The sequence below is a fragment of the Symsagittifera roscoffensis genome, chromosome 1 (genome assembly GCF_963678635.1).
Source record: "Symsagittifera roscoffensis chromosome 1, txSymRosc1.1, whole genome shotgun sequence".
Lineage (NCBI taxonomy): Eukaryota > Metazoa > Xenacoelomorpha > Acoela > Convolutidae > Symsagittifera > Symsagittifera roscoffensis.
In genome coordinates this window covers 94,733,516-94,746,244 of record NC_087062.1, presented here as the reverse complement: position 1 = coordinate 94,746,244, position 12,729 = coordinate 94,733,516, and the positions used below count along the sequence as shown (strand labels likewise).

The following is a 12,729-nucleotide window of genomic DNA, read 5'->3' as shown; positions in this document are numbered from 1 at the left end:
AGTTTTTGGAGTTTTTTGCGCCATCTTAGTAATCAAAAATTCAAAAAAAATTTCTGAAAAAAAAATTCGAAAAATTTTAAAACTTCAGTTTTTTCAAGATTTGTTTTTCGTTTTTTTTTTCATGGTTGTTTTTCTACAAAACTGTTTTCTTATCTGCCCCTTTTGCTATAACTGTCGAATATGCCTAAGTTATAGTTTATCGTTAAGATTCTTTTGTCACACCACGCAGAAAAACGACACTAATTTGAAAAAAAAACTTTTTTCGTATTTTTCGAAGACTATGGTCGGAACATCCTGTGCTACTTGTTGTATCCTTGTTCATATTTCTCTTTTGATAAAATGGTTTCTAGGAAAGAATAAGTGTAGATGAACAAAGTGGTCTTCGGTTTTATAGGTCTTGATGATTTTTTGTTCGTTTGTTTTAATATAAAAAGTCTAAAAATTTGTTCACGCTCAAGTTTGATTTTTCGCGCTGAAATTTTTTTTAAAATCTCAGTTCATTTCCTTTATTAAAATGAAGACTAACTCTTCTATCCAACAGCCAAAAACCTAAATGGCTTTAGTTTCAAAAACCGAATTTAATTTTCTTAATTAATTTCCAGTTCCCTCCAATAGAATAAATTGCACAAAGTAAAATGAAGAATTTTTGAAATTCAAATAGCTTTAACATGCTACTTTTTTTCTTCGACTTTGTTTTTAATTTTGTTTCGATTCTGATCCCTTGAGTTTTTTGAAATGTTTTTCCAGCTGTCTGATGGCTATGTTCCTAAGTGAGATAGAGTAAGATTTTTCTAGTGCTATGAGTCAGTGTTTGCAGCTTAATACACTGGCACAGTTTGTTATAATATGAGATCATTTTTTGTTCCGACCATTCTCGAAGATTTGAAAGAAAATGTGGATTAGGCTCAGTTTTTTCCAGCCAGCTTTGATTACCTCAAGACAAACTCGCAGGGGCTCATGTGTGGTGTCATATTCAAGCCTGATTGGTCATGCGGATTCCAAAAAGTTGTCTCAGTGTCACAGTTTTCGAATTTCAGACTAACTATTCTAAATTTGCTGAGAAGCTGACATCCCAAATTTTATTTAGCTAGAATTTAAACGCTTTGTACACAAGCGAAGCGAAGTGTATTATTACGAACCTACTTTTTTCCAACCCAAGTCGCAAATCAAAGTGCTCATTAATGGCACTACTTTTGGTATATTTCAATTTCATCATATTTAAGCGTAGGTAATTTAATAGCATATAGTGCTGGTTTATTTTTGGCTAGTGTTATGTCCTGTTTGAAAACAACAGGTGTTATGAAAATGTACGGGATTGGTTAATTTTTATTTTTTTTGCGACCCTTTGGAAACTTTTTGAACTTTTCGCAAAACTTTCATTTTTTCTCAAAAACTACTGAACCAATTTTCAAAACAATGGCGTCATTGCAAAAACTGGCTGCTATTCTATGTGCCTGCATATTTTGCTAGTCTCTTTTCAGTTTACACCACGTTCTACGGCTTTCGAAAATTTCAGTAGGGGGATTTTTGACTGATTTGATCATGAATTTGTTCATTTTATCACATGTAAATGTATAAATTTAAGATGAACGTTTAAACTAAAGTAATCATTGGGATCTCTCCTCAAGCGGCTATTTCCTAAATTCGGAAGAAAAAAGTTATGGCCTCAAGCAAGCACATTTTTTGACATCTTGGTTAATCGTAGAATAAGGGTTCAACCGGAAAAAAAAGTAGTATGCGAATCTTCCCTGCGCAAGCGGCTATGACCTGCGTTTGGAAAAAAAATATGGCCGTAGAAAATGTACAATTTTTGAAACTTTGCCCATTTTTTGGAACTTCTTTTTTTCTTCAAAAACTAACCTGCTGTTAATTTGAGGTTGATAATTCATTTTAACTAACATCGTGCTTAGATTTTTCGTGTGTAATCTGTTTCGCCTAATTTGTTTTCTAGAAAAGCCGATATGGACATCGGAAAAATCCATTTTTTGAAGTGTTTACCGTATTTTTAAAGAAACTTCATCAGTGTTTTCGAAAGCTACTAGCTAAAGCCGATATTAAGGATTCAATCTAAAAATCAGGGCGTGGAAATCTTCTCTGCTTACGAAACTATTGCCATGCTTTACAAGAGAAAATTTTGTGAATTTAGGAAAAGCCAATTTTTTCGATTTTTGATCGTTTTTTGGAATCTTTTTCTTTTTTTTTTGAAAACTACCCAGTCAAATCTAAGATAAAGAATTCAGTTGAAAAATCGATCAGTAGGTTTTCTCTTTAAATATGCAGCTGATCCACTACTTACGCCGAAAAATCACAAAGGTTTTGCGTTAAGTCCATTTTTGAAATTTCGAATTTACGCATTTCGGTATCAGTACAAAATATGATCAAAATATTAAAACATGTGAATCTAGCATAAGCTGGGCAACTAGTTTTTCTTCCAAGAGTCCGTGGCGCGATTGCCAGGAAGTGGAAATCCTAATCAACCGATAGGATATCCAAATCCGGAACATTGAAATAGTTACAGTTTTTTTGTCGAGTTTTTCCTGCATCGCATTGGGAATTTGATAGAAACGGCAGCTGCTTTATTGGTAGCGAGTGTTAGTTAAATTACAAGCAGTCATGAAGCAGATAAGAGAACGTGTTACTCCCAAGCTTTGCAGAAAAGTTTCTCAAGGTGTCTTTTTAACCTTTTTCCTTATTTATTTTGTTTTGCCTGTTTAGAGATCTTTTTGCATTTTCCTCGCTTGTGTTTGCGAAGCGCAGCTTCGCCTCTGTTTTGAAAGCTTTTTGTCACCGTTTTTTTTTGGTTTCATGCGTCAATCGCATTTTCGAAAATTTAGACGACAAAAATTGCAAAATTAGTTCGTTTGAATCATTCTGTGTTATTTGCACAGCAACCGGTTTATGTGTAGATTTATTTACGTCGAATGCTTTTTTGTTTTGCTTTCAAGTTTTTTTTATTTTCAAGAGTTACTTCTTTTGCTAAATGCAAGTTAATTTTTTTTGCTAAATGCAAGACAATTAATAATGTAACAATATCTAATAACGAAAGTGAAAACTCAAAGAGGTCAGAGTGATATATATATTTTTTTGAAACTGAAAAACGTCCAAAAATGTCTTTTTTTTGAATTTATTGACCCATTTCCAGCTTGTGTATGCTCATGTCATATTTGTGTAATACTTCAACTGCTATAGAGTCAATCACGTGTGACTTAAGTTTAACATGTGTTCTTACAGCTGTCAAAAACAACATTTTCTTAAGGGAGTTTTTTGCAAAGCTCGTGTTTTTTTTATACAACGCTTGTTCTGCTTAATATTATCGGGTTATCATGATTAGCTGAATTTTCGCAGTAATTTGCCTGGAGTTTCTTAGCCTCCATTTTGTCGTTTGAGAAAGTGGCCGATCAGAATAAATTGAAATCATAATTTCATCCCTTGTTCCTAAGTTTGATTTATTGCTAAGTTTGTTTTTGGGCTTTGCCTACAATTTATAATCACAAGTAAACGTGAGAGGGGCTGGAGTCCAGTCCTTCAGTCTTAATGCGTGTCACAATTTTAAAAGAATTGCAAGAATGTTTTTGATTGACGAGAAAGTTCTTCAAAATATTGACTTGGTTTTATGAAAAAAACCTAATGAAAAAGCTAGAACGAAAAAATTAAGTTCATTAAGTTCTTTTCGATTTCTGTTTCGTTTTGTTTTTCTATTGTTGAAGCTCAGCTCTATTTATAAAGCATTGTTCCTCGCTTTCCACGCAAAACCAGTGGTATATCATTTTAAAGCCTTTTCAGTAATTTTTCGAAGGATATTTTAAAAATTTCAGAAATGTAATTGCAGAACGAACAAAACATCAATTTGCACAACTTTTTTGTGGTTGGATCTTTCTGTGCTACTTGCACAGCAACAGGCTATCCGTGTTTAACTAGAGATTCAAGTGTTAGAACTATTTCTAGTCCTTAGCGATGGTAAACTTTTCGTCATTTTGTAAAACCGCCATTTTGGAATTTTGAAATTTTCTTTTATTTCTTTCCACGCAAAAGCAGGTACCACAATTAATCGCCGGAATGGTATGAGTGATAAATAATATTAAGGTTCTTTCAGTGGTAATTCGAATGGCATTAAAACTTAACATAAACTTTTTACCTGGACTTTTTTAAAACTTTTTAAAATTTTTGTTCGATTTTTTTTTAGTTTTATGGTCATAATTTTCTGTCCTACCTACACAGCAAACGGCTATCTTTTTTTAATAATTTATCTTCTACATATTGCATTTGTTTTTGCTCGAATTTTAAAAGTTTCAAAGACGTAGCTCTACAAATGAAGTTTAACACTCGCATGAAATTTTTCATCTGATCACTCTTGCGATAAGCAAGGGTACAGCAATCGATTGCTAGACTTTTGCCGTAAATAACTATCTTCACATGACTCTTGGTGGGACCTTGGTTCATAATGAGTTCAAATCTCGTAGTGTCTCCTGCATACATAGCCTGGTGGTATTGAATACGCCTGGGACGGCAAAGGTCCTGGTTTCGAATCTGACGGCAAGTGTCCTGGTTTCGAATCGTTTCTGTTTTTTAACATTAAATATTCCGGTTCACGAAAATTTCGGCCTATTATTTGTCTGCTATTGTTTTGTCGGCTTAGTTATCACATCAAAGAATCATTCAGTTTTGCAGCAAACAAGTCTCAATGCAATTGCTTCAAGTGTTAAGCATTTTCAAATTCCGCCCGAATCGAATTTTGTTTTTCACATCTATCTCTCTATTATCTATCTTTCTATACATCTGTATCTATCTATCTTAAGGTTAAATGTTAAGGTTTACCGAGGGTTTGAAAGTTTTGCTTCAATATATTATAGCCGAAATCTTTTTAGCTTATGAGGAACGAAGATTCTTGTGATTTTTTTCGAAAGTTTTCGTAATACTTAGGTTTAAAAAGTTTCACAAAATTTGAAATTTTCAACCATGTAATTGGGTGTTGTCATTTTATTCTCAGGGGTTGCTAATCTTGCCTCAAAATATGACTGCTCAAATTTTTTTAGTTTTGAGATATGACGTTTATTTTATGATTTTATACGTATTATACGAAGTACGTATTTATAAAATTTGACCAAAAATCAAGTTCTCAAATCCATGATGTGAGATGCTATCAGCTTACTATCTGGCGTTGCAGATTGTGCCTTCAAATATAAAAGCTCAAATCCTTTAAGTTTCGAAATTTGATGTTTTTTTTTCAAATAGTTTTTTTTTCAAAGATTTTAAAAAGATTTTTTTCTTTGAAAGATTTTTTTCAAAGATTTTTTTTTTCAAATGAAATTTTTAAAAGATTTTTTTAAACTTCACGAAAAGTGCTAATTCTCAACCTGATTTGGGTGCTGTCAGGGTACTCTTAGGGGCTCTAATTATTGCCTCAAAATATGACTTCTCAATTCCTTTATTTCAAAAATTTTCAATTAACTTAGATATAAAAATTTTAACATAACTGAATTTCTCAACTCTATAGTGAGAAATGCTATCAGGGTACTCTCAGGCGCTGCAAATTTTGTATATGAAAGTTACTGCTCATTTTTTTTGTTCCGAGATGTGACATTGTTATTCTTTTTTCAGAAATTTCTAACTTTCTAACCCTGTAGTCAGCTGCTGTCGAAGAACTCTCAAGGGCTGCAAATCGTGCCTCCAAAGGTGACTGCTGAAATGCTTCTGCTTTCCGAGATACGCCTTTTTTTCTATTTTTTTTTATTTTTTCAAAGTTCCCAGTCAAATCTCCAAAGCTACTGGGTTTCAGATCTTCGCAAACAAAACTCTAAAATGGCCAGAAGAATACAAAGGCACTTTCCACTTTAAAGAAAAATAGAAACAAGATCATCAAATTCATAAATGGGATTCATAAAGCAGCGTAATTAATTTTCAAAACTGCTCTTTTTTCTTGTATTGATTGTGAGTTCAATGAAAAATTTTGAGCAAAATTTTTAGGATGAGATGCCACATATGCACCCGCTAGTAGTAACCTTTCATCATCCCACCAAAAAAGCCGACATATTCATTACTTGAAAAGTTTTTATTTGAAACTTTTGGAAGCTTTCAAAAAAGATGAACACGCCATATCTAAGAAAGCAAAAGACGTTGAAGACGTTGGAAATAATTACTATTTTGAGTTGTTAAAAATGTTTTGAAAAGCATAAAAATGGCATAACTCAATACTAAAATGATTTGAACAATCAAACTTGGAGGCAATATTTGCAAACTGAGGTCAATTTTTTTTATCATTCAAATTTTGAAATCAAAAGCATTGTTGGATTCCCGTCTTTTGTTACGGTTGCCTTCATTCATTTATCTTTTTTAAATATTTTTTTTTGTATTAGCAGCTTTCGTGTTCATTAATCTGTTTAAAGCACCTGATGTGCGTTTCACCCTAGTTGGTTTACTTTTCCCAGCTCGATTTAAAATTTATTTTTGTGTGTTTTTTTAATCAGCTTAATAAGTTTCGGCTGAAATTATATCGCCTTAGTGGCCTTTCGTTGCCTCGTTAGACGACCAATTTTTTGTGTGCTTCTGTCCTGAGGGGTAAAGGGACTAATTTATTATATTAGCTTAAGAATTTTTTGATTTTTTTTCGGCATGAAGGGTTTCTGCTCAGGTATTTTCGGCTTTGTTACCGCTCGGTTCAAAATCAGGTTCAAGTTCAGATTGATTAAAATCAAATCAATCACCCGGCGCGTCTGGCGTAAAGGTAGCAACTGCTTGAGATTCGAATCCGGATTTGACTTTTTTTTGCGAACTAGAGTTTTGAATGTGTTTTTCGTCCGTCTGTTCATCGTACGTCTGTTTCTTTTTCTCGGCTTGGTTGCCCGTAGCTTGATTTTTTCAAAGTTCATTTTTCCTCCAAGTTGCTGTAACCCACATGATTGATACAAAGCCCGGGAGTTCTATTCCAGTTTTTGTTTGCAAATAGAAAATTTTGGCTAATTTAGATTATTGTCTGTCTGCTTATTTTTGCCTTGCTGGCAGAAAGTATTTTTTTTGAAATTTTGGTTTCTTTCTAGCATTCTCAAAACTCTTTGTGAAGTTTCTAATGATGCAGGCAATTTTGTTACAGATATTTTGGACTTTTTTTTTGACAAACGATTTTTGGAAGTTTTTTTTTCTTAATTTTTTTAAGTTTGATTCCAATCATAGTCATTCATATTTGTTTTGCAAGTGATGCGAATATCAGCATCGCCTATGTGTACCGAAATTGCAACAAACTTTAAAATAAAGGTAGTTAAAATTTCGGTTACTGCCTAATAGGTTTCACTATACTTATGAGGATTAATATAATACAATTTTAATAGAGAACAGAATATTTATGCGTGGATAGGACAATTTTTCAATTTTTATGCAATTGATAAGATGTCTGTGAAGCTGTGTTTTCCGGGGAAAAACTGCTTTGACAAATTTAAAAAATGAAATGTTGGAATTGCCTATGATAATTAATTTTTTGGCAAAATTTTGAAAATATATAATTTCTTGGGAAGTTTAAATGTTGTTTAAGTGGTTGTATTTTTTATGATTTTGTCATCTAAATATTTTTTATAATAGCTACCGAAGCTCTTTTTTGACCTCTTTGTTAAGATAAAGTTGCAATTATTTTCTTTCAAATCTGTGGTTGACTGCATCTTAATCATGGTCTATAATGGGAGTTCAATTTCAGTGCTATGTTTCACGAGAGCACCCAAAAAGGTCTTTGGTTCTTTGAAAATGAACAGATGATAGCAGATGTTCGCAATACAAAATACAAAGACATTCCTTCAATCTCCGCCGACGAAGAGTACCAATTAGTCCTTTTCTACGATCGTCTCGTCAGGGAATTCTGCGATACGTGCAAACCAAGGATTCCCAGAGCTACCATGGCGACCGCCTGTGCCTACCTGAAAAGACTATATCTGAGGCATAGTGTTATAGACTACCCAATTGAAATGTACTACAGAACATGTGTTTATTTAGCCTGCAAAGTTGATGAGTTTAACCTCACTTCAGATGACTTCATCTCCAATTTTATTTCTCAGGGAGTGACAGAAAGTAAAGCGCAAGACCTTGTGCAGCAAATTTTAAAAACTGAGTTGAAGTTGATTAGTCTCTTACAGTTTTCGCTAATTGTGTATTCGCCATATAGACCTCTAGATGGATTTCTGATTGCAATGAAAAATTTTTACATCAATGTGATCATTCCAAAACCGACGGATGAGAAGGCGATTGTTACTGAAATTGATTCGATGAGCGCAAAAGCTGATAGCTTTATTTTGTGGTCATTGGCTACTGATGTTTGTTTCTTGTTTAGTCCTTCTCAGATTGCTCTAGCATCTGTTTTGTATGCCTCCAAAGGCCTCAGTTTTGATTTCCTGAAGTTTCTTGAACATCTAACAGGCGGTAGCGAAAGTACGGAACGATTCAATAACTTATATTCCAAATTGTGCGTTATCGTTAATAATGTGAAGGCTTTGAAACTACCGAACAAAGATTATGTTGATTCTATTTTGAGGAAAATAAACGATTACCTAGAAGTTCAAAATTCCGGCTTATGAGAGCGTCATATTTTAATTTAATCATAGAACGATCTGATCTTTTTAACAAACTCACGAGCTTAATTACTTATTTTATATATTCAGGGAATATAAATGATCTTGATCTTGGAATTACATTTTCAGGTGCTATGTAACTAAAGCAACTAATGGATTCCAACTTTGCGGGTCTTCTGGAATCTGGGTCGGAATCAGTGCCATTTCTAAGCTGCTCAGAACCGACCATTCCCAGTTTACCTCCTGAAGTACTTCTGAAGGTTTTCCAGTTCCTGGATTCTGATCTTGACATCTGTAGATGTGCTCAAGTGTCCAGGCATTGGCACGATGTCGCTGAAGATCCGACATTACGAGAAGTCCTCACAATTGACACCCTAGGATCTGGATCGATTTTAAATAGCTCAGATTCTAGTGCTCACAATTCGCCATCGGAGTCGAATGGATCTCCGTCGTTAGTGTCAGACGTTCCGGTCGGAGAAGTAGAAGAAAGTTTGGCACTGTTGCCCAAAAGATGTTCTAAACTAGTGTCCTTAGAGTTGAGACAGGTTCCGCCCAATTGCATAGATGGACTCCTAGCTTCGTTCATTTCAGAATGTCAAGAGCTACAAGACCTAACCTTGTCACTTATGACTCCGCCGTTGCGCAATTTTGTCATTTGCCAAGTGGCGTTAGTTTCCCATGTACGGCACTTGACTATCGAAGCTGCACTTCTTTGTAATGAAAACGCTTACGAGCAACTGAGTGCTTGTCAGATGTTGGAGAGTATAACTTTCACTGCGAACGGAAACTTCAACTCTTACCAATTCATGATTGGTCTTCAAATAATGTTCTCTGAGTGCAATAGCCCGTTGGCAAAAATAGCGCTGCCTGAATACGCTCCTCTGTCATCGAATACTCTGTCAATTAACCTAGTACAACTTATATGCTCTCGCTTCGAAAGGACTCTTGTCACCTTTAACATGTGGCCTGTCCGCTCAACGGACCAAGTTGTCGATAGTCTAAGTTCCCTGCCTTACTTGACAAATTTGAGTCTGTTCGAGGCTAAGTTTTCCCGATTCTCGACAGAGCTCTGGGAAAGACTGAGACAAAAAATTAAAGAGTGCTCTGTTCTGCAAATCAGTCACTCGGCTTTTTCAAAACAAGTTGTGGATTTGTTCGGGAAAACGGAATACACCGATATTCGAGAACTTATTTGTGTGAGCTGCGAGTTTGATGATGATACGAGCCTGATAAAGTTTCTGAATAGGTTCAAAAATGTGGTAAATTTAGAATTCCATCTGCATTACGGATTGTCATCTCGTGTCTTGGCTGAAATTTGCAGGAATTTTGCACGCGTTGAGCATCTGACCTTGAGCGATCTGACGGTTCCTGAAAATGATGTGGAACGGATTGAGTTCCTGAAAATATTCAAAGAAAACGAGCTGAAAAGACTGAAGCAACTTAGCCTCGCGTTCATTCGGAAGGAAGAAGATTCGCAAAATACAAAAACGTGCGAAGATTGGAATGTAGACGTCGCGAGGCTGAGGGAAATGATGAAAGGCGTGCTGGATTCAGAATGTGAGCTTCTAATTGAGTTGGATGCAATTTAGTTGTTTTATTTACGTCGGCCTTGTAACATTTTTAAAACCAAATTCACGGTTGGAACGTAGCTTAAAAATAGTAAATTGTTAAATATTAAAGTACTAAAAATTGAAATTATATTGCTTTATTCGAATCTTTTAGAAAGTAACACAAAAGAAGCAATTCTTAAGATTTAGCCGGTGAAATCAGTTGTCTTGTTTCCGGTTGTTTTTTAACCCTTGTGAATGCAATTATATTGTAATCGGGAACTAGAATTTTTGCCGTAAACAACTTGGATTTGTCAGAAAAAAGTAACTCTTAGTAGTGATGACAGCAAGAATATTTGACTTTGAAATTTAAATATCGATAACAAATTTGAATGTTGACAAAATCTGAAAGCTTTTGGTTGAAACTCTGCTGAAAAAAAATCTCGGTTCTTTTTGTTTTTACTTTCATCATCTCATTTTCCGCTTTTTGTTGGCTCAATTATATTATGAGTACGGCGCGCAAAATAATTCACATATTTCATTATAAGTACGAACTCGGTTTTTTAATGAAACTTTATTGAAAATGTCGCTCTTTTTTTGGAGTCATCCTTGCAATTTTTGGCGGAGTTTTATATAACATCTAAAAGATCATGATGTCTTGCTTTTGGTTTCATATCATTTTTTTCAAAAATGAATTCGTATCAGAAATATGTTTTTTAATTGTTTAAAATGTTCATCAGTTTTATTACTCTTGCGATAAGCAAGGGTATTGCAATCAGGTACTAGATTTTTTTCCGTAAATAATTTTGTTCGCAAGATGATTGAAACTTTGGTCATCTCTACTTTCGTCAACGAAAAAAAAATGGAGAACATGCGTTTTTTGAACATGTATGCATTGTAAATACCCGTATTATTCGAAATTTTTCTGTTGGTTGAAGTTTTACTGACTCCGATTTCAGAAACAGGATTTTTCTTTTTCTTTCTCCTTATTCGGCTTTAAAGGTTTCGGCTTATAATATACCGGCTTTTTAGGAGAAAATTTTATCTAAGTGTTTTGAATGGTTTGTAAGTTTTTCCAACAAAAACATATTTTTTCGGTGCAACGTGTGGCTGCTCAAGGATTGTCGGCTTGGTTACCGCTTCATTAGTTTTTATGCTGATTTAACATTCAGTTTTCTTACTTGCTGGCGTTTTTTGTGTGAAAGGAATGTTGATTCTAGACTTTTTCTTCGTGCAAGAAAGTAGTAAAGGGAAATGGTGTAAATAAATCACAAAAACAATTTTTAAAAAATTAGTTTTTTATTCGGGTGTTTTCTCACGGACAGTTTCAGATTCGACAAAAAATTTAAAAGATTGAGCTATGTATCATAATGAAGTCCCTATAGAAGTAGTACGAACGATATTTCGAAAAATTGCATTAATTTGCAAAATGTTTTCTCCGTCAAGGAAATCCATTTTGAATTTTTTGCCTTTTGAAAGAATTTGCTCTTTTCGCCGACAATCATTTCTACGCCAAAAAACCAACGAAGAATTCGCGAAAAAATTTGAAAATGTTAGCGTTGTTTTTGAATAATTTTTGTCAATTTTTCAACTCCTGTATGGTTATAGTTGTGAAATGCCTTGCACATGTTGCTTACTAAGTTCACAAACTTGTTGACGCTCAAGTTTAATGAAGTTGGCACGAAAAAACATGAGTTTCCTAGTTTCGAATTTAACTGAGCACAAAATTTAGCACAGGAAATCCATTCGGTAGACCTAAATTAGTCAAATTTTTTGAAGCTGTTTCCGTCATATTTCTAGATCAACGCATGGATTTTAATTTATTACCCTTGTGATAAGGAAGGGTTCTGCAATCGGGTACAAGACTTTTTTCCCGTACATAACTTTGTTCACAGGACTCTTTTCATCTGGGCTTATTTCCTTGCAGCTTCTTAGCATCCGTTTCATCGCTACAGATATATTTTGTTTGCTGGGATTTAAAATATTTGTCTTGTTCGAATTTTTTTTGTGTCGTTTGTAATTTTACCAACTCGATTGTTGAAGTTTCATATTTTTTCTTTTTTTTTCCGGCTTGATAGGTTTCGGCCTAAAATATATCGACTTAGTGGCTGCATATTGCGTCGTTCAAAAAGCCAAAAAGTTGTTTGTGTGCGTGCGCTTTGAGGGTATGGGGGACTTAATAACTTTTTATAAGTCTATTACTTTTTTTTGATTTTTTTTTCGGCTTCACTTTATTCTTTTTCGTCTTTTTTTTCGGCTCAATAGGTTTCGACTTATTTTAAATCGGCTTAGTGGCCTCATATTATTTCGTTTGACGGGCAAATAAAGTTTGTGTGTGCTAAGGTGAGGGGGACTCTATAATTTTTTAAAGTCTTCATTAGTATCTTTTCAGCTTCAAGGGTTTCTGCTATGGTGTTTTTGGCTTTGCTACTGCTTGGTGATTTTTTTTCGATTCGAATTTTAAATTCTATTGTCTTGGCTTGTTTTTCGTTTCAAAACTAGACCTATACATTTTGATAGATCCAGTTTTTTCGACATTTTCTATTTTTTTTTTCGACTTAGCGGCTTTCTTTTTTTGTATTAAATTAGAATTATTTCATTGGATCTTTTTCATCGTAGATTTCCTTTTTTGTTTG

At 34.1% G+C, this 12,729-nt stretch overlaps 2 protein-coding genes across 2 annotated transcripts in view; both read left to right on the top strand.

The window, feature by feature from the left end:
• LOC134853054 (proteasome subunit alpha type-6-like) overlaps nt 1-12,729 on the top strand; it is a 354,898-nt gene that overhangs the window by 328,210 nt on the left and 13,959 nt on the right. The window lies entirely within an intron of this gene.
• LOC134853014 (cyclin-H-like) lies at nt 7,686-10,260 on the top strand. The gene has a single exon (XM_063868932.1). The coding sequence runs from the start codon at nt 7,686-7,688 to the stop codon at nt 8,550-8,552; it is 867 nt and encodes a 288-aa protein (XP_063725002.1). The 3' UTR covers nt 8,553-10,260.

Excerpts from the sequence above, each read along its gene's own strand:
- LOC134853014 (XM_063868932.1), top strand. The coding sequence starts at position 7,686 with ATGTTTCACGAGAGCACCCAAAAAGGTCTTTGGTTCTTTGAAAATGAA.